Source organism: Cnephaeus nilssonii (assembly GCF_951640355.1).
Source record: "Cnephaeus nilssonii genome assembly, chromosome: 9".
Lineage (NCBI taxonomy): Eukaryota > Metazoa > Chordata > Mammalia > Chiroptera > Vespertilionidae > Cnephaeus > Cnephaeus nilssonii.
This window is the reverse complement of record NC_137080.1, coordinates 24,632,510-24,655,044: the sequence shown is the minus strand read 5'-3', so window position 1 is coordinate 24,655,044 and position 22,535 is coordinate 24,632,510. Positions and strand designations below refer to the sequence as shown.

Below are 22,535 nucleotides of genomic sequence, written 5' to 3'. Positions count from 1 at the left end.
AACTGATACAGTGCCTGGACACATTTGTTGACAGGAAGCAGTTAATCTTTTCACAATAAATACAAACCCCCAGTTTTAATCAAAAGGGATTTTTTTTTCAGTGAAAGATAATCATTCTATCCATTTACCTGACAGTGGTATTAACAAATACACACACACACACATACACACACACACACACACACACACTAGTGACCCAGTGCACAAAATTCATGCACATTAAAAGGGGATTAATTAGAGGAAATAATTTAATATTGCTATTTGCCCTTTCTCTATAATAGAAATGTCAGAGATGAAAGAAAATTAGTAAAATGTATATGAAAACCTTCCTCCTGTCAGAGTCTGGGGCACACCACGGGACCCAGAGTCAAGTCCCCACCCACCCAAATGCACCTCAAAATCACATGAGACCCAGAGCCAGCGGCCCGCCCCCCCCACATTGGGCTAGATCCAGACCCAGCCAGTCCCACCCTTGTCAAGCCCTGCCAGGGGGCATAGCCTCAGGTCCCCTGGCCTGGCGCCAGGATGGGGGGGCGTGGCCTGAGGTCCCCCAGCCCAGACTGGGGCCAGGGCCATGCCTTTAGGTCCTCTGTCAAGCCCCGCCAGGTGGGGGACACAGCCTGAGATCCCCTGTCAAGCCCCACCAGGTTGGGGACACAGCCTGAGATCCCCTGTCAAGCCCTGCCAGGTGGGGGGAGAGGGGGCGCAGCCTCAGGTCCCCTTCAAGCCCCGCTGGGCAGGGGCATGGCCTGAGTTCCCCCGACCCAGCACTGGGGGTGCACCTTGAGGTCCCCTGTCAAGCCCTGCTGGGTGGGGGACACAGCCTAAGGTCCCCTGTCAAGCCCAGCCAGGCAGCGGGGTGCAGCCTCAGGTCCCCTGGCCCAGTGCTTGGGTGGGGGGCCACGGCCTTAGGTCCCCCATCAAGCCCCGCCAGGCAGGGGGTGCGGTCTGAGGTCCCCCAGCCTGGTGCCAGGGTGGGGGGCACAGCCTGAGGTCCCCTGTCAAGCCCTGCCAGGTGGGGAAGGGCGTAGCCTCAGGTCCCTGCTGATTGCTCGTTAAGGCTCCTTAGGGGAACTTGGCCTCAGCTGTGGGTGCAGCCATCTTTTGTGATGGAGTGATGGTCAATTAGCATATTCCCTCTTTATTAGATAGGATAGATAGGATACTTCATTCAACTTTGCTGCTTTTCACTAATTCTCATTAATTAATTTCATTAAATAACATAAATGCTCATTCTTAAAGAAGTCATTATAACCCTAGCCAACCATTTCTAACTGCAGTCTTATGAGGGCTCCTACATCTTAACTATCTTCTAGAGGTGCCTATGGAAATGAACAATTGCCCGTGAAAACCAGTAAACCAGGACCAATCTCCAATGTAGAATAGAATAGTAGAACTACCACAATTACACCTGCTCACCTGCTTGTCAAGTCAAACTGATGGAGCTAAAACTCCATTTCTGCCTCTGCTTTTTGTTTTGTTTAGATTTTGGAAAATAAAGAAAAATATAGAATGCCACCATCTGGGAGTCGCAGATACATACTGGCTTTTCATGTCAAAGTCCCTCTGCCGGATGGGGCTGACCAGAAGACTCTGCTATTATGTCTCAAATTCCACTTTAACTGAAGTCAGCTGTGGATGGCTTTCATTCTGCAGCATGAGGCAGTATTTTATTTTACTTTATGATGGTTTTCTTGGCTGGAAAACGAGAGTGTTTTTGTTGTGTTAAACTAAACAAACATGCTAATTTTGCAAGTTCCCAAGGGGGTGGCCCCTACATACCAGATGCTAGACACCAGGCATTGAAGGCAAACACAAGCTACACAGCAACAACAGAACACCAATGTGTCTCCAACAAGTTTCTAACAATATGTCTTTTAGCAGATAGACTCAGACTTTATTTCGACAAATGTAAGATAGAAAAATATCAAGTGAATATAGCAGTTGCTCTTTCTGTAACAAGGTTTGGAATGTGCAATGCGATTTGCAAGGACTAGCTTAATAGGAAGGTTTTACTTCTGTTTGGGCTTCTTAATGCTGAATTCTATTTCAGCCATTGCATTTGCTTGAAAGAATATTGGACACAGTAAAACTGGTATTTAAAAAGGTCATGGCATTCAATAATAAATATTACAAAGCAGTGAACCAAAACAACTTTTAAAATATTTTTATAGTAATTACTAAAAGCCAACATTAAACTTGGTGATTAAAGCTAAGAACTCACATTTTCAAAATAGCTTTGACATTTCTTACCAAGGTATAATAGAATAGTAGAACTCTTATTTTTTTAAAAACAAGTGAAGTAAATTAGAGTAAACATGTTATTTCAGATGACTATAAACAGTAAACATCAATTCAGTGTATTTATATATCTTTTCAATAATATACTCTTTGCCCAGCTGGCCATAAAAAAACTGTAGTTCTCTCATCAAAAATGTGCCCTGGGATGTAATCTTTGAGCTGATTACCTGCTGCCATCATGTCTACACTCCATCTTTGAAGGGGGTGGTTGAGGGACTGAGTACATGCAGATATTTGGTTATGGTTATAATGTCAAAAAAAGGTGCCAAGAGTCTGCAGCTGAGCCCGCTGTCTTATTTTGTTGAGCACCTTCATATTCTTTCGTCTTTGTTATGCCTCAGGTAAGCTGACGCTAAATAATTCACGCCGGTGCTCATTTTGCTGCTGTCAGTCTGGTTCAGATTCTTTCTTTGCTTCCCTGCCCCGCTCCTCAAAGAATAAAACTGGGCAGCCCCTCATTAAAATACGTTGTCTCTAAGATATGAAATAAGCATCTATGTACATATATACATACATGTGTTTCCTTTTCAAGGACTGGGTAACTCCTCATTTTCTATCAGATAATCCTTCTTCATATACTTGGTTCCCCTGACTAACCTCCACACTACCAGGTAAGCATCCTTGAGTGACCTCCTGCTGGCTTCTTCCGGGCTGTCTGCAATCTGCCAGGTACCCGCCGCCAGCGGGACTCCTCCGGGGCTGCCCCTCACCCCTTGCCCCCTCTGCTGAGCGGAGCCACCTGCTACCTTTCCACCTTCGGCCCCGCCAGCTACCTCCTCCTCCAGCAGCTCCTCCATGACAAAAGGCAGCTGGTCTCCACCTGGCTGCGCTTCCTCCCCCTGCGGCTGCTGCGTCTCCAGGTCCTCGTAGTGGCTTTGCTTTCTGGTCTCCAAGAATTTGGCCACGCAGTAAATGATGGAGCCCAGGGTGTTCACCACGACGCCGGCAATGAAGAGAGAGGTGGGCGCCACGTCGCTGAAGGCCACCATGCCCACCGTGATGGTGGCGATGCTCTTCACCACGCCCACGAAGCTGGTGGTCACGGCCGAGTTGATGTAGGTGCAGTGCAGCGTGGTGAAGTTCATGGCGCAGCCGATCAGGACGCAGGCCACGAAGATGCAGACCATCGTGGGGTCCTTCCAGCCGGGGAAGGCCCAGACGTGGATCGCGTCGGTGCTGGCGAAGGAGAGGACGACCAGCAGCGGGGTGGCGGAGATGGCGATGGCGTACTGCGCCGTGAGCGGCCCGTGCTGGGTGTCGGCGCTCGCCTTCTGGATGAGCACCAGGTAGGCGGCGTGCACCAGCACCGCCAGCACGCCCGTCACGTAGCCCATGGGGTCGCCGGTCAGGTCGCCGGCTCCTGGGGCGCAGGAAGAGGGCCGCAGAGCCAGGAGAGAGAGAGAGAGAGAGACAAGACCCCAGGTTGGCGCGGGTGGCTCTCCACGGGGGAGACGCGTCGGGTTGGGAAGTAGACGGGGCTCCTGCCCCACCTCCGCCCAGGGGTATAAGATGGTCAGTGCCCAGTGCGAGGCAGGCGGAGGGGCGCCTTCCCTGCCACGTCCCCGGGGCGTCATGTCTATCTCTGCCCCCGACAGAGGCCCCGGAGAGGCACATGCCCTCGGGTAGGCGGTGGCTCTCAGAGCCGACGCGGAGGTGGCCAGGTGTTTGGTATCCTCGCCCCTCCGTGGGGTGATCCCCAACTAGCAGCTTCTAACTCCGGCGGGCTGGGCGCGGGGCGAAGAAGGCCCTCTCACCCCAAAAGCTGTCCCGCTCCCGCCGGCCCCCGTCTCCTAAAGTCGGCCAAGCCCACGCGGTCTCCATGCAGCCCCCTCCGCCCCGCGCCCGCGCCCGCAGCCCCCCGCGCGGCGCCGCCGGAGCCCCCAAACCAGCCCGGGCGGCCCCGGCTTCGCTGCCGTCGCCCCCACCCCCACTCCAGCCCCGCGTGACCCAAGGAAGTTCACGGCCCCCTCCTTCCGGCGCGGTCTGGGATTCCAGCTCCCGGCTCGGGCGGCTCTCCCGCCCCTCCCGGAGGAAGGAAGTGGGGAAGGGGGACGGGGTGGCGGGAAGCACGATACGGGGTGAGGCAGGGGCGGGGGTCGAAAGCCGGGACGGGGGGGTGGGAGCTCTGACCGGCGAGGCCGGAGCTCTGGGGAAGGCTCCTCTGGGTCGCAGAAGTCGCGCTTTGGAGCCGAGCGACACGTTCCAACTCTCCGCCTGCCGGTCTCAGTCGCCCCATCGGGAAGTGAGGACGCTGCCCTAGCCACCCGTGCGGTCTCTGCCCGTGGGGTGGGGTGGGGTGGGGTGGGGTGGGCGCGCGTCCGCTCACCTGCCAGCGCCGCGCCGCAGGTGGTGATGAGCACGGCGGCGAGCACCCCCGGCGAGGGCGCGCCGTTCTTGAGCACCAGGACGCCGATGAGCATGGTGACCAGGGGCAGGCAGCGCTTGAAGACCACGTACATGGGCAGGCTGAGGCCGCGCAGCGACCAGAGCGTGAGGCTGGACTGCAGCGTGGAGAGCACGGTGACCCCCGCGAAGGAGCGCGCCAGGCTCAGGCCGAAGGGGGGCACCGCGATGAGCCCGAGGCGCCGCAGCAGCTCCAGGCTCAGCGCCGCCGTGGAGCTGGTCAGGCACTGCACCAGGGTCAGGAAGGAGAACTGGTAGCGGCTGAGGAGGAACTTGAGGAGGATGTTGAGGGAGCCCGAGAAGACCCCGTGCGCGATGGCCACCGAGATGCCCAGCAGGCGGCCCCGGCACAGCTGCCGCATCGCGCCCCGCTCCGCCGCGCCCGGCGGTGGAGGACCTGCGGGGAGGAGAGCCGGGAGGAGAGCCGGGAGGAGCGCGGCGAGGGCGGCGCGGGTACCAGCCCGGCGCCGTGGGCGAAGGGCAGGGGGCCCCACGGCAGGGGGCGCCGGCTCCGCCGCGGAGGGCAGCTCCCGCCAGGCGTCCTCGCGGCTCGGTGGCTCCGCGTCCGACTGCCCCGCACTCGGCAGCGACGGGGGCGGAGGACTCCGAAAAGTGGCGGGGTGGGGGGGCTGGTCTGAGAGGAGTGGCGGGAATCCTAGCGACAGCAGTTCGTAATTAGGTGACGAGCTGCAATGGGCTGTGTCCCGCGCGGGTTCCCCGTCTGGGAGAACACTGAGGCTGGAAACCCGGGCAGCTGCCGCCGCCAGCGGACGGGACGCGCGCCCCTCGGGCACCCAGCGCCCCCGCCAGCGGGCTCTCAGGGTGCTGTGCCCTCTCCCCCAGCAGGGTCAGCTGTTCCGGTGTGCCCCGTCTTCCCTGCTCCGAGTCCAGGGGGATCCTGGCACAGCTAAAGATTTTAGAAACCACAGCGCCCCAGGGTCGAACACCCGTTATTAGCTGCAACAAGTGACAGCGCCCCAGCCTCCTTGCCGCCCCCCCCCCCGACCCCCGCGCTGCATGGCTTTCCCCCCACGGTCCCGGCCGGCGCAGCCGCGGGGTCTGGTCCCGCTGCCGACCAGGGAGGTGTGTGCCAGCGGGCGGCGGAGTCCCCTGATGCTCTAGATTCGGGCGCTGACGCCCCGACAGTGAAGGAAACCGAGGCCCAGGACGCCGCGCCGGCGTGCTTTGGGACGGGCAGGCTGGCCCGGTCCGGGCCCCGGCACCCCGCACCCCGCACCCCGAGCGCGCGCCTTCCCGGGAGGGACCTGGAATTACGCGCTCGGCTCCGGGGAGCTTCCGGGGTCGCAGTGGCCTCGCGCGGCTGTGGAGCCGGGGGCGGGGGCACGTGTTCCAAGTGGAGCGGAGACGTGATGTTAGCGAAAGAGCAGAAACTGAGTCTCCGGAGAGAGCAGCCTGTAGGGGTGCCAGAGGAGCGCCTGGGCGCCGGTGCCCCAGCGGTGGGCTGGGCGACTGGCCGCGCCGGGGAGTGGGGTGCGGGGGGCGGAGGTGGGAAGAGAGGGCTGGAACTGGGATCGTGACCGAGCTGAGCCCAGGTGTTAGCTTTCTGTGGATCCCGGGAACCCTCTGCAGCCTGCGGGCCGTGGCGAGCCGCTCTTGGTGAGCTGGACAACCCCCATCTCCTGTCTCCCGGGCCAGGGCACCTCCGTGTTCCGCAGGACTTGTGAACTTCCCACTCGGCTAAGAGAAAAAGAAAACTCTCATGTTCTGAAGCGCCAGACTTTTGTGACCCTTTTATCTGAACTTCCGTCCCTGGAAAGTAACGCCCGGACCCAGTCATTCGCTCAGAGGAGGCCACGGTTAAGAGCCAGACACAGTTTAGTTTTCGCGCTCCTTGGACACGGTCAGGGTTTGGGTGCCAGGGAGAGAGCTCGAGATGCGCTCCGCCTCTCCTTTCCTTCTTTTCTCTACTCCAGCCACACGCCCGCCCCTCCCTCCCCCTGGTCCCCGCAGCCGCATCCCAAACTCCTAACGTTTAAATCCATCTCTCTGGTGGTTCTTTTTTGTCCTCCTTATTACCACCTTTGTGCCGAACGCGACTCTTCCAGCCCAGATGGAAACCGCGATTACCACCGCAGCAGAAAAAGAAGTTACATCTGGGATTGGCAGCATCACGGGCCAGCTTTGTAGGTGCTGGGAGCTCGCTTGGGTGAGAGAGAATTGGCTCTCGAGCTAACCTCCAGCGCCCGTGCTGACCGCCTAGCAGGGAACCCCCCTGCCTCGGACAGGTGGGCACTCAAGAAAATGTTTGCGAATGACCCACCACTTTGCCAACTTTCCAGGAATAACACTGGAAAGCATTATGGGAAACCCGTGCTCCCCGGCGCCCCAGGGAACGCTTGGTTTTTGTTAACAGCTCTGGTTACAGGGCTATTTCAAGGACTCTGCTTTTTTTAAGTGATACTGTTCCTTGTTTAGGAAATAATGAAGTCTGAAGCAACAGTTCAAATTATGTATGTGCGTAAGCATATATTAAAATACACTCAGAAAAGAAAAAAACTCTCTGAAAAATTAACTTTTAAAGCCATCAGCAAATAACAGATCTCTGCTTTTGGGGAGCATTGCAATTAAGGATGGCTGCTTTAAGCCATCTTAAGTGAACACAATAAAGAATTGTCTGCACAGACCTAGTTTTGGAATGATTCATTTCTGCCAGCAATTATAACTGCTTCCATTTGTGATATGAACATTAGGTAAAAGATTTGGGGCTGATTCAGCTCTCTTACCCTTCTCATTTAGGCAAGAATATTTAGCTTAATATTTGAAGCCTACATTGGCATGAAACAGAGTACATTTTCTCTACTTTATTGCATATAATTCTTTTCCATTAGGGCTCTCATTTTAAAAAATTAACACCATCTCCCACACCGGTTACTAGATAGGATCCCAAAGAAAAATGAGAGAAATAAGAATAGCAAGATAATGGAACAAGAATGGGGATCTGAAGGTCAAAAAGCTATCGAGGTAGCAAGGGTCTAGATTCAAGCTCTATTATCTTTGGAGCTACTCAATAAATATTGGTGGCATTACATAAACTCTGTCAACAAACATACAGAGCAAGTATGTTGTGCTATACAGTGTTAGCTACAGAGGATTCAAAGATGAGCACTCATCCTAGTCCTTAAGATTCACAGGTGGAGGTGAGGCAGCACAAAGAGGTTCATGCAGCAGTGGGGTCTTACAGCAGAAACCGGAGAGCACTGAGGAGGGCAATACTCTCCAGCTTCACAGGGGTATCAGTAAGGCTCCCTGCAGAAGGAAATAGGGTCTTATTTCATTCTTTTTAACAAAAAAATAACACGTGCTCTTTATAGTATATAAAAGGAAAACAAACTTCATAAATAAGTGAATACACTGTTTTCTTTTTTTTAATGAACATGCTGTTTTCAATATTTCCCAGCCCCAACCTCACTACACAGAGCTGGCTAATGTTACGAGTTTGGTGTGAGCCATTCAATATATATATATATAAATCCCCTTTAAAAAATAAATTACAATACACATTTGCATATAATTTGCTATTTTTAAAAGCAGAGTGTGGTAACCAGCCTCCAAGATAATCCCCAAAGATCTCCTGCTTCCTGTTATTCACATCCTTGGTTAACCCCTTGCACATTGTACAGGGTTGGTCTGTGTAACCAACGCAATACAGCAGAAGTGATGCTGCCAGTCCTGAGATTAGGTTATAAAGAACTGAGGCATCCACCTTGGACTTTTATTTTCCTTGTATCACTCATTCTGGGAGAAGCCAGATGCCATGTTGCAGGGACACTCAGCCAGTGGAGGGTCCCACAGGGTAAGTATGTGAGGCCTGCTGACAACCATGTGAGTGACTTTGAAAGCTGATTCTTTAGCCCCAGTTGAACTTCAGATGTCTGTAGACCCAGGTGACAGCTTATCTGCAATGTTACGAGAAAACCTTAGCCAGAACAACCCAGCTAAGCCACTACTGGATCCCTGACCTATAGAAACTGTAAGATAAAGAAATGTTTAAGGGGCTAAATTTTGGAATGATTTGTTACACAGAAATAGATAACTATATACATATCAATAGGAATGTATTTTTCCATGTCAGGCCACATAGTTCTACCTTATACTTTTAAACGACTGCTCTATAGTATAACCTTCCTTCTGTAGACAGGTATCTAGGTTTTACCAAACAAAGATGTAGTGAATATCTTTGGAAATTTGTACTTAAGTACTTCTGTAATTATTTGTAGGGGTAGAGTGGGGAATGAGAGGAGGAAGGGAGGGCAGCAGAGGCAGGGAATCCTAAAAATGGAACTGTTGGGTCAACTGGTAATTTTAAATTTTATATCACATTGCCTTGCCAACAAGTATATAACAGTGCTTTTACTTTAACCACTATTGAATATTGTCAGTATTTTACATTTGCCAAACTGATAAAATGGGATTTTAATTTGCATTTCTTTGTCAGCAGTAAAAGTCTGAGTATCTTTTTGAAGTGTATTAGACATTTGCATTTCTACATCTGTGAATCGTTTGTTGATAAAAGTGGACAAACTTCTCAGTGACTGTGAAGAGCTCTTTATCAATTCTACATAACCATTAGATACACTGCAAATATATCCTTCCAGTATGTCTTCTGTCTTTAAGCTTTGCTAATGGTGTATGTGAATATTTTAATTTTTGTATGTTGTCAATCTTTTTCTTTAGTCATTTCACATGACTTTCAACTAATGGGTAAGAATGTGCCAAGCCAAGAACAAGACAATCCAAGCACATAGACTGCCTTGAGCAAAGAGAGAAATGAAAACCTGCATTATTTACACGAGGAGTTTGTGAGCATGCTGGAGTTGGTGAAGCACGAAGTGTGTGACAATGTGGAGAGAAGCAATGCTGCAGAGAGGGGCGGGGGCTGGGCCTGAAGGACCTTATCTGTCTGCTTAGTGAGCTTGAACTTTTTCTTGTAGGCCATCCTGTAGGCAGAGAACGGTTTGACACTGAAATTGGGGTAATCAGACTGCATTTTAGATCAGTCTCTGGCAGCTCTGTTGAAGAGGATGGCTCTGAGGGGACAGAACAAGAAACAGATGCATCACTTAGGAAACTGCTTCGATCGCCTAGAGAAGAGCTAATGGTGGCCTGAGCTGGGGCAGTGGTGGTTGAATGGTGGGGAAGAGACAGAATGGAGAAGTATTTAGGGGGCTAAAGGGACAGGACTTAGTGACCTATTTGATGTGTCTTGAAGTGGAGAAGTGGGAAAAAGGGAAGGAACAAAGATGGTCTTTAGGTCTTTAGCTTGAGCACCCAGGTGGACAGTGTTGGCAAAAGAAAAGGCGTGTACAGGAAAAGCTGGTTTAGAGAGCAAGATGAGTTTGGTTGGAAGAACATGAGTGCAAAGGTTGTGGGAGGCCCAGGTGGGGAAGGCAGGAGATACGGATTTGGAAGTACCCAGTAATATATGGAAGTAAAAAATGTTTAAGTAGGTATTTCATTCACAAAGAAGCCTGTTAAATAAGAAATGAATGAGTTCATGTTTGGAAGAGCCAAGTCATAGCTAAGTTATGCAGTTTAAAAATGCCGAAGCAGGTGACAGACCTTGGGGAAGTCATTCTAGACCCAGGGTCAGCTTCTTAGCTCTTTAGTCTTGGAAACTCAACTTGGTCAGTTCTCTCAGGAATGATCAGGATCTAGTCACCCGAGGTCCACATCTTTACTGCTTCTCCGTGGGCCCATTTCTGCTGTTCTGAGGGAAAGGAGGCCACGTGGCAGAACCATACGTTTGGATCCAGTTATAGCAGGTTTCCAATTCCAGCTCCACACTTCCTGGGTATTATGACTCCCGAGAGCCATCATTTCCTTGTCTGGAAAACTGGCAGGGCTTCCTTGCAGGGATGTTATGAAGACAAAAAGGGATAACGTACAGAAAGCATCTCACGTCGTGCCCAGATCACGGAAATGCTCGGGGACCGTGTTCCCTTTCCCTGCACTCACTCTGGGGTGCTGTGCTGTCGCTGCAGGTGCAGGAGGAGCCTGGGGAGGCAGACAGGGTGAAAGCTAAGAGCTCTGTAGCCCGAAAACAAAGGCATTTTCCCAGCCTGGAGGGAATGACTCTTGTCCTCTTAAAATTCAGAGGCTGCTTGGCTTGTGGACTACCAAGAATTCAAAAATCTTGCCCATTCTCTTTTCAGAGAGAATCCAAGCTCCTTTCCTTCTAGTTTCCCAATCTAGTTTTTCCAATCCCATCTCTAGGGGACCCACTGGGCAAATGTTCACTCACACTCGTTTATATGGAGAGTCTCCAAGAACCTGAGTTAAGTATTATGAAGTTAGTATTCTAAACATCTCTAACATCCCCAATATAGAGGGGGGAAATAAATATTTAGAAAGGTGTTAATTTCTAAATCACAAATATTTGTCTCAAAAGATACACGGTAGATTATTTTAATAAGTCTCTTGTAAAAAGGAAATTAAAAAAGTAATTTCAATTAATTATAAGTATGATCTGGGTTAGGTATTTGTACGGGTCTATTATAAATTCTGCTGACACAGAGAACACCCACAGTGAACCTGCTTTTACTGAACTGCACTTGGTGTGATGCCATTAGTTCCTGTAGAGGGAAGCAACAAGAAGCAGCTCTATGAATCTCATCGCCGTGACAGCTCGAAGGCTGTTTGAGCGCCTGGTTCCTTACCATATATTCATGTTAAGCAGTGTCCTCTTTATGGGGCTTCTCGAAAACAATTAGTATTGATTTGTCTAAGCACTAAAAAGAGCTGTACTTTCCCTGAGTCCTTTCATTCGTTTAACGGATATTGAGCACCGTCTATGCGCTAGGCATGATGCTAGGCCAAGCCCGGGACTAGGACAAAGTTCTTACCCTCAGGCCTTGGGGATTGAACTGTGTTCTTGACCAGGCTTCCCATTTATGCTGCCAGTGCAACTTTCTAGGACTCTGAGACATGTATTTTCAAGCCCTACTCCTGGCTCTACTTTGTCTCCTTTTGTTCTATTTTTTATGTGATCTCATTTTTTCCTTTACTTTGTAAGCTGTCTTAACTTTTTTCTGGAATAAGTAAAGAAAGATATGTAAATTAGACAATATACATATATTTTAATTTATTTTGTTTCTGATTACTACAACTGTATTTTGCTCTTTAAAAATCCTCAAAAGCTTATTAAAAATTTAATGACAATTTTTGCCATTTATAACACATTTCTTAAATTTTATATAAAAATATAAATGTTATGCAAAGTTGTTTGTTTTACTACTTTTTCCCTTTTAACCTACTTTTTTACAGGTCATCAACACCTAGAGATTTTTCAAGGACACTTAGGGAGGTAGTGAGAAATGTTTATAGCATTATTTAGGGTTTGTTTCCAGGGAAATTGCTTGAAACCATAGTAGGATCTAAGACATTTTGTCTAGTAACCAGTTGTTGTTTTTTTCTTTTTTAAACATTTGATAGTAGAGAAGTAGGAAGAGAGAAATATAGAATCATGGATACAATATCTAAAAAGATTTGCAGAACTGTAAAAAAAGAAAAGCTTAGTTCACAACATTCCATATTCTTAAAGCATGGAAACAATCCTTGAGAGAAGCATTCGGTCTATGTGTCAAGCACATAGTAGATGCACAATAAATAACTGCTAAATAAATTAAATCTGTATTAGAGCCCTGCCACTAAAGCAAGATATAGCTACCTTATCTATAGTACTGCATTCATATGCACACTAGATTAGAAAAGGCAATCTTGTTGGGAATGTCATAAAATGATAAGTGATCAAGAGATGCAATTTATTTTTATCAACAGCAATAATTGTATTTCACATCAAAAATGACAAATTAAAAATAAAATATATCCCTACCTATATAACCTATATGAATCAAATTTCATCCATTTTATAACACATAGTTTACATTTTTAACGTACTGTAAGATATACCATAACATCAATTATTCCTTAGAATTTTAAGAAATATGGCTTATGTGTCAGGCGTAAAGGGTGAGCCAAAGTCTGTATCAGCTGCCTCTAAACCGATTCAGGGTAAGTTTTTAACATTTGAAATCTGAATAGCATATAAAAGCATAATGACTATGTTATCAATAGTTAATTTATTTCCTGGTAAGTAGTTCTTCAGCCAATGTTCTTTGTTTCTGATCAGAGTAGTGTATCTCAAGCAGGCACAGTAAGACAAACAGGATCGTATATCTTTATCGTTTCATCCCAAGCACAGTCAACCACCTAGAAAACCAGAAGAAAGTAAGAGGAAACATAATTTAGAGAAATTCAAAACTGATAGCAAAAGCCTAAGTCATTTAGAGAGTAGCAGATCATCCACCAGTGAACATATCTTTAAATAGCAAGAACACATGGTATGTTTTTTATCAAAGGTCTATTTTACCTTTCTAAGACACACTCAGGGATTGTTTCCAATGGACTAAAGTTGCCCATCAGGATTTTCCCCTCCCGCACCCCAGAGCTACGTAATTCCCTATACCTCCTGAGATAAATGTTGGAAAGATGTATTCCTCAACTGTGAACAAAGGCATTGTGCTAGGTATTGTGGGAATGGAATGGAGATAAAGCATAGCTCTGGACTTCAAAGAATAGCTTGTTCAAGACTGAAAGTGATAAATGCTCTAATAGAGACGTTCCTAGGAGGAACTATTTGAATCCAACTGTGAAGTCAGAAGACTTCACAAATGCCTGGGCATTCACACTGGCCCTCTTTGGGGGCAGACCTGAGAGACAAGGACATTGAAGTCTAAAAAGCCATACTAAAACATGAAGGGAAGACAGTCCATGGTGCTCAGGAACTCTGTGTTAAAAACTTGGCAAATGTAATAATGTCTCAGGGTATAAGATTAATATATAAAATCAATTGTATTTCTATATACTAGCAGAAAAAAAGTTAAAAATAAATTTAAAAATCTATGTAAAATAGCACCAAATAACAAAATACTTAATAACACATTTAACAAAAGACATGCAAATTCTCCACATTAAAAACTAAAACATTGCTGAGAGAAATTTTAAAAGGTCTAAATAAATGGGGTAATATATATATAATATATATATATATATATATATATATATATTATATATATACACCATATTCATGGGTTCAATATTGTTAAGAACTTAATTCTCTCCCAAAGTAATTTACAATTCATAATCCTAGCAGGCTTTTTAATAAAAATGAACAAGGTGATTTTTAAAGTTATGTAGAAATGCAGAGGACTTAGAATAGCCAAAAGAACCTTGAAAAATAACAAGAAAGGTGTACTTATACTACCCATCTCAAGACTTACTACAGTAATCAAGACAGTGCAACATTGATATAAGGATATACAAGTAGATCAAAGAAATAGAACAGAATTCAGGAATAAACCCTACACTTGGCCAACTGCTTTTCAACAAATCTACTAAAACAACTCAAAGGGCAAAAATGTATTTTCAACAAATGGTGCTAGAATTGGAGATCCATATGGGAAAAAATGAACCTCAACTCCAACTTTACACCATAAATAAAAATTAATTTGAGGTGGATGGACCATAGTCCTAAATATATAAAATAAAGATACAAAGCTTATAGAAGAAAACATAGAAGAATATATTCTCAATCTGAAAGTATGTTAAGATTTCTTAGACAGGACACAGAAAGCTATAACCAAAAATTTTGATAACTTAGACTCAATCAAAAGTAAATCTTTTGCTCATCAAAAAATAATATTTAGAAAATGAATAGGTAAGCCACAGAGTGGTAAAAAATATTCACAAAACGAACAACTGACAAATATCTAGACTATATGATGAACTACTATAACTCAATAATCCAAAGACAACCCTATTAGAAATGGGCAAGAGACTTCCTAGTGGTTATAATACTCAGCTATACTTATTTACTGCACGCGTGTCTCAGCTCTTTGAGGGCATGGACTATGTCTTTCTATAACAACAATGTCTCAATAAATACTATCTCACAGAATGTATTTTATAGGTCAGTGATGGCGAACCCGAGGCGGCCGCATGCCGAGGATGAAACATTTGCTGCTCCTGAGGATGAAACATTTGTGAAATAATGTTTTTTCCTCAAAGTGACACGCTACCCGAGTTATGCTCAGTTTTTTGGCGAAGTTTGACACACCAAGCTCAAAAGGTTGCCCATCACTGTTATAGGTTAAGACCTCACAGATGAACTTTTTCTCATGGTCACGCTACAGTAACAGAGCTGGAACCAGAACCTACATTTGTTGAATCTGTCTTCTAAAATAGTGCCTCATAAAAGGCAAGCTAACATTCATTATTTGCCTAATCCTGCAGTTAGGATTATATCCTGAAGTTTTAAGTTTTTATGCCATGGACCACAAAGATCATTATATAATTTACCCCTATCTCATATATGTTTATTTTTTCATGTGCCGGGCCTCTCTATATATTAAGTGTCAACTATTATGGACAAGAAAACCAGAGAAGAAAGACTTATGTTTCTAATATAAAATATTCATAAAATTATGTTTCTGAATCCTTATTCAGCACTCTTCAGTCCAGCTTCTTATTTACTCAGAACTTATAACTAACAAATATCAAGGCCACTGAATCAGTAAATGTACATAACTATACACTTACATTAATTGGTAATACAAGAAAGACCTGAAACTGAACTGTGAATAGTCATTAAAATGAATGCAAATAATATTTCTCCATTAATTAATTAATTAAACTCCATCAAATTCTAAACATTTTTAAAAGCTTACAATAAAAATAACAATAAGGTAAGAATAAAAGCACTTTACTAAACTAACACAGAGTCTCCAGCTTCTCCAAGGTAGGCACTGTGGAAACCATATGGCAGTGATGGGCAACCTTTTGAGCTTGGTGTGTCAAACTTCGCCAAAAAACTGAGCATAACTCGGGTAGCGTGTCACTTTGAGGAAAAAACATTATTTCACGATATTTATAGTTTAAATAACATAAATGTATAATTGTTATATATAATTGTATTTAATAAACCAAAAACTAAATATTTAGTGCTGACACGCGTGTCAGAGGTTCGCCAACACTGCCATATGGTAAGAAAAGATGACCTTGTGGTCCCCAGGGGTAGGAGGAGGGCTCTCATTAATTATCATCAACCAAATGGCCTCTGGAGGCACTGCTTCCCACTTCATTCTATGACTGAGACTAAGCACAGGGCTTCTTCTTCATATCCCTTTCTATGCAGCTGAGACCAGCCTGAAAGGCATTTAAAAAAGACTTTTCTAACCTTTATTAAAGGTTAACATAAGTAAGTAAATAAATAAATAAATAAATAAATAAATAAATAAAAAAGGAAAGTGAATAACATGGAAATAAATAATCTGCTTTGCAGGATGAGATCCACTCATTCATTAGCATGTCAAACAAAGAAAGGAATCTTGCTTAGCTCCCATCCTGCTTCTTCAAGACAAAAGCCACCTTTCCTTCCCATCCCCAGGAATGCACTCCTGGCCATGAAGACTCCTTCAAGGCCAGACTCAGGATAGCGATAAAGGGGTATCTCCTTTCTCATCTACCGAAGATCCTCTTTCTCAGTTTCAGTCTCCTACAGGAGGACTCAGTTCTTTGCCCATTACCTTGCTGTCAGGAAAAACTGTAAAAGATTGTGATCAGCAGAAAAGATTTCGAGGTGTTCTTTCAGTGGAATGCTGGCATTGTGCTAGGGCCCCACAGGGCTGGTTACCTGATTCTATAGGGGTCTCTGCCTTCCTCTGTCTTTGACTGGATTATTTTACAACTCTGAAAGCTGTAGAAAACTGATAGTAATCAAATGATTCTCATCCATTAAAGTTGCAAAGGAATGTCCTATGAAGATGTAGTTGATTGATGTCTTTCTTGCTCCCCAAGAGATGATTCCAAACATGACATTTTATTGCCCTGTGGATATTGGCCAGTTTTGTACCTATTACTACATTCATTTCAGCATTCAGTGACTACCTATATGTATCTGTTCCTTTAAGCTAGTTGTAAAATCTTTCACAAGTTACATAAAATCTTTGATACGTGTTCACATTATACTTGTATGAGTCATGATTGCCATTTTGAAAATTATCCTTTAAGCATGGCCACATGCAGGGATGTAACTTATTTGCCTCAACAGGGTAACAATTATTTCCATGAAATATAATAACCCTTGCTTTCTCATAGGAGCTAACACAGTAACAGAAAAGCCATTTCATTAAAAGAACAAACATGAAATGTAGAGATGGGGCAGATAATTATACTGGAAAAAGAGACTAAGAATAATGGCTAAAATTAGACATAAAATTGAGCTCTACACCTCCTGGCAGCAAAGGTAAAAATGTCAAACAATAATATAAGATATGCAAATATCATAATTCACTGCTTCATCAAGGGAGATTAAGTTTTTTCTAGCACTTGACTATAAGAGAAATATATAATATTCTTCCATCACAAAAATCATTCATTGCCAAAAGAGTGGTTTTACAAAATATACAAAATCATTCTTCATATGGCAGGCTTTCTACTTAAACACATGAGAAAATTGTATTAATAATTTAAATTATGGTTAATAAAAATATTTTTATTTTATTTAAGATTTGAACCTTGTTCAGTTCTAAATGGGCTGAAGTGGTCTATAGATTAACCCACAGGCCAAATAAAATAAATATAGATTTTTAAAAATCTGTTCTAAAGGGACCAAAAACATATTACAGAGCTGCGCATATTACATTTGCATAATAAATTAGGCTCTATGCTTTAAGAAAACGAAGGAGGAAATGAAAGCATGCTGGGTAATATAGTTTCTGTCTTCTAACAATATTCACATATGGATGTAAACACTTTTGTACCACTAAACCTGAATAGGACTTTTTTTTTAGACTCGGAGATTATATATCTTGATTAAATCTGTATTTGTGGTGATTTGTATATAGTAAACTTTTAGTATATGCTTGTTGAATGAATGAATTAATAAATCAATGGAGCCATGCATGAGCATTTGTTTCCCTCCTCCAAAGATTGTGTTGAGTAGAACCTCACACATGGTAAAGAGCATCAAGCCAGGTGTGAGGTCAAAAATCTGGGTAAAGGCAACAAGTTTCATGGAATTTGAGGGCTATATGGAATATCTGAGTGCCATGAATATTATTTAGAGAGGCTTCACAGGGAGCTTATGTCTCAGGAGCTGTTTTTCAAGTATTTCTTTGCACTACAAAGCTACTTAAAACATACTTCATATATACATACTTATATTCATTCATTTATTCAACACATATTCATTGAGCACCTCCTCTATGTCAGAAGTATGCTGAGGATACTACAGTAAACAAGATCTGGAGTCCAGCAGAGGGATGTATCAGTAAACAGACACCTAGGATGTAGAGTGATATGGACAACGATTGGGGAATTATGGGGTCCAGTAGATGTGTAGCCAAATGTGAGCAAAGTACATGCTTTCAAGAGGAAATCTGACCTAAACTGTCGCTCAAAGGAAGATAGACCTTAGCCAGAGGGTGTTTATTGTTGTTACTGTGTGGGGTGTGGGGACATGAAGGAGAGAGGGAAAGTATTCTGGGAAGTGGAATAAATAAGAATAAATGCAGAACTAACAGTTCTAGCTTTAAGGCAACTAAATTGCATTATACCTCCTCTGATAAAATTCTTAATCTTTTGAGAGAGGCCTTTTTTCTGACTCCTGTCTGACTCCCTTCTAGGGTTTCTTGAAGGCTGGCTGCCAAAACCTCTCGGGTTTGACCTACTTCCTTACGGTGAGTGCGCATGTGGACACCACAGTGTAGGAGCCTCCGGGCTCTACCTCTTCTGCCCAGGGATCTTCCAGTGGAAAATGTATTTCTTAACCAGCAAGCCCCCACTCTAGTACATTTCATCCCTATGGCCTATGAATTTCCTTTAATCTGAGTTCACAATGAAAATCTTTTCATTAAAACTCAGAATCAAAATTATTGACATAATAGGAAAAACTATTTGTCAAAATGTTGTATTTCTTTACTGAATTAAAACCTTAAAGATATAATCCATCTTCATTATATTTTTTAAAGCTGCTATCTTCTAGGGTAGTGAAAAATAACTAAATGAACAGGGCAAGATTTCATATAAGTTCTATTTTAGTTATTTCATTTTCACATTTAACAGCAAAATAGATATTTCTAAGTTTTCATAATATGCACACTAATTTTTTTGCTACTATCCGAATATGTCAATTTCTTTAAAATATACAATGAAGCATTCTTGGAAAACTGAATAAATATTTGTTATCTATCAAAATAGCCTAATAATTTCTAAATAGAGTTATAGCATATATATCATGAAATTATCACGTGGAATGCTTGAGAGCAACTGTATTAAACAAATATTTCAGCATTTCCTATTTACAAGTAATAGACTAGATTCTATAGTAGACCCAAGAATATTAAAGAAATCCAGTCAATAAGTGGTTTATAATAAAAATTTATCATTGGTGGATCAGATAAGACTTGCCATAGAACATCCTCAATAACAATGGTCCTATAAATGCAAAATTTGGAAGAGGAAACATAATGAAAACACCAGATTTTAAATACATGTGTAACTTACAAAATTTACATTAATTTTATCAATTCTCTCCATTTTATCAAAATTTTTACACATGCTTCTGATAATGTAATTTATTTCAAATGATTAAATATGGCTATTAATCTAACAAAGAATTCCTACGGACTCATTAAGAGATTTACTTTATTGACAAATTTTCCATTTCCTATCTATCATTATACTCTTTTCTCTCAATTTTGTGGACAACTGCTTTTGCCCTTGGGAAACTTGTTTAATTTACTATAATTATTTATATGACATATGGCCTCTTTAGCCAAAATGAACCAGAGAAATAGGCAGAAGGATAGAGAGAGAATGAAAAAAACCAAAAAACAATTAACAGTCAACTTTAAATTTTGAAAAAGCAGCCCAGTCATTATGCTGCGTTGTATTACATCATAGGCTGAAGTAAGAACATGTTTTACTTACTCAATTAGCTTACAGTAGGAAGTAACTACAGAGAAGAACATGGTTTATTATGTCAATCTTTAAGGAGTTTAAGTAAAAATAAGGAAAGAGTTGACTAATTCTACTAAAATCCTTTTCATTCATTCACTCATTCATTCATTCATTTAATACTTATTTTATTTATGTATAATATATATAACATATATAATATATATACTATAGTATTATAACATATATAATATATATACACTTTGAATAATTATAAAGGCAGTGTTTATTAAAACACATTTCATTTTCAAAATTGAGCTATCAGCTGTTAAAGTGTGTATACATTTTGGGAGGTATATTGTATATATATATATATCAGGTAGCTTGCATTAATCTACTATGCATCTTCTGGCACATAATGGACACTCAAATATTTACTGAAGCAAAAAGGAAAGGAATGAAGGAAGAGAACTTATTCTGACTTTGAAAGGCAGAAACACTTTGTATAGGCAAAAGTTGGGGAGAGCAAGAAAAACTGGCAAAAACAACAAATAATAAAATACTAGAGGCCCGGTGCACAACATTTGTGCACTGGGGGGCGGGGTCCCTCAGCATGGCCTGCACCCTCTCTCAGTCCAGGACCCCTCAGGAGATGTCCGCCTTCCAGCTTAGCTGCCGCTCATAGCAACCGGTCATTCTGTTGTTTGGTTGATTTGCATATTAGGGTTTTATTATATAGGATAATTGGTATGTAATAGAAGGATTACATAGAATGATGAGAAATATAATTAGAAAACATACAGATTATATTGAATCTTGAAATCAAGATTAAAAATTCAGACTCTACCCTGAAGGTAATGGGCAGACTCTTTAAGGTTTCTGAGATGACATGAAGATGACAATTTAGTTTTATCTATTTGTAAATTAAAACTTTTTTTAAAAAATATATATATTTTATTGAGTTTTTACAGAGAGGAAGGGAGAGGGATAGAAAGCTAGAAACATCGATGAGAGAGAAACATCGACCAGCTGCCTCCTGCACACCCCCTACTGGGGATGTGCCCGCAACCAAGGTACATGCCCTTGACCGGAATCGAACCTGGGACCCTTCAGTCCGCAGGCCGACGCTCTATCCGTTGAGCCAAACCGGTCTCGGCTGTAAATTAAAACTTTTATGTAACTAGTATAGTTAATGGTCACATTAGGTAAAGAGCATCACAGGAGTGGCTTACCATGAGTTTGTAATATTTGTGTTAGACGAGAAAGACCTATAAAATGGTAGCAATAAGGAAATAAATGTATTTTATTGCAGGAATATAATATATCTGTTCTTTTATTCTGGTCTTTTTTAAAGGTCCTTTTGTAAAGTTATATAATTTTCTTTATCTGTGCCTGCACATTTTAAAATTTGTAGTCCTCTATGTATCACACACACACATACACACACAGTTGTTGCCATGTAAAGGTAATTTTCCCATTTTATTTTCTAACTGATGATTATGAATATCTACATAGTATTCATTTTTATATATTTATTTTTACTGAACTTATTGAACTCTTTTTACTTTTTAAGTGTTTTTTATTGATTTTTATAAAGAGAGGGAGAGAGAGATAGAAACATCGATGAGAGAGAAACATCGATTGGCTGACTCCTTCCTGCGTACACCCTATTGAGGATAGAGCCTTCTGATTGGTTCAATCAGAAATTGAACCAACGACCTCAAGGTTCATGGGTGAACCCTCAATCACTGAGCCACACCAGCGGGCTCTTTTTATTTATAATAGGTTTAATTAAAGTCACAATCATATGAAGTACAAATAATCATAAATTTTCCTACATTTAAAAATGTTTATATTCTATTTTGTTTTCTTCTATTACTAATTGGCTATAATCTTTAGAACCATATTGATTAACAGTGGTGATAGTAGTAATTCTCATCTTGTTCCTGATGTCTTTAATGGGGCCATTGATATATTTCAGGTCAATGACTAACAAAATCAAATTTGAATTACGAACAGCTGTCCCCTGAAGCAGTGTTGAAAATCAATGGAATGATGAAAAGAACTTAGAGATTGGTTAGGAGATTACTGCAGTACTCCATGGCAGAGGCACTAAATAAATGCTTATCAAAGGTCCAGATTTCAGAGGTACTGGTAAGAGAGAATTTATAAACTTGAAGTCCAATGAATTTAAGGGTATAGAAAGACAAGAAAACTAGGACGACTTCCCAGGTCTCTCGTCAGGCCTCAGCATACAATCAACTAACCAAGTTAGAAATACTGGAGAAAAGCAAGACATCTCTTCAGATCATATAATACAGGCAATTTGATTAACGGGTCAAGCATCACTAGCATATAATTAAATGACAGTTTCAAGGGGAAGTTGCAGCATCTAATAATGTAAGACAGCAAAAATTCAAGAGGAAGTTCTAGATGTGTAATAATAGGAGAGAAACAGAATTTACTGGTCGAGAGTGGCAACAAATGAGTTTTAAAAACAGAGGAAAAAACTCACTGAAGATCTAAAAAACAGTGAATAATTATGGAAACAAAGACCTGGATGAGGAAGCCATTGAGAAAATTAGGAACCCACTGGAAAGGGGGAAAATAGAGATAGAACATAAATATTTTGAGAGAATAGAAATAGAAGAACATATTCCATCCTTGGTTATTTTTATAGTAAAGTAGGAGGTAAGTCGAATTTAATGACCCTATAGAAGGTTGAGAAAAGATACTGTGGAGAATGGACTAGAAAATGAAAAAGACTTGAAAGGTAAGTTGAGTAGGATCAAGAGCCCAAATACAGTGTTTTGGAAAAGTAGTTCATAGCGTGCCAAGTCAACATTTTTGTTTGG

General features: G+C 42.9%; 2 protein-coding genes across 3 annotated transcripts in view; both read right to left on the bottom strand.

Annotated features, from left to right (window-relative positions):
• Positions 1 to 2,828: 2,828 nt before the first annotated feature.
• On the bottom strand, positions 2,829 to 5,066 carry SLC35D3 (solute carrier family 35 member D3; the record flags this gene model as incomplete). The annotated part of the gene is made up of 2 exons (XM_079780138.1): positions 2,829 to 3,661; positions 4,628 to 5,066. 2 exons carry the CDS (start codon positions 5,064 to 5,066, stop codon positions 2,829 to 2,831), a joined length of 1,272 nt encoding a protein of 423 aa, XP_079636264.1.
• Positions 5,067 to 11,093: 6,027 nt separating this feature from the next.
• The window catches only part of PEX7 (peroxisomal biogenesis factor 7), a 65,731-nt gene continuing 54,289 nt past the window's right edge, over positions 11,094 to 22,535 (bottom strand). For both annotated transcript variants that reach the window (XM_079779829.1, XM_079779830.1), the window contains one exon: positions 11,094 to 12,933. In XM_079779829.1, the coding sequence (XP_079635955.1) occupies positions 12,865 to 12,933 (69 nt within the window). In that variant the 3' untranslated portion in view covers positions 11,094 to 12,864. The remainder of the gene's footprint in view (positions 12,934 to 22,535) is intronic.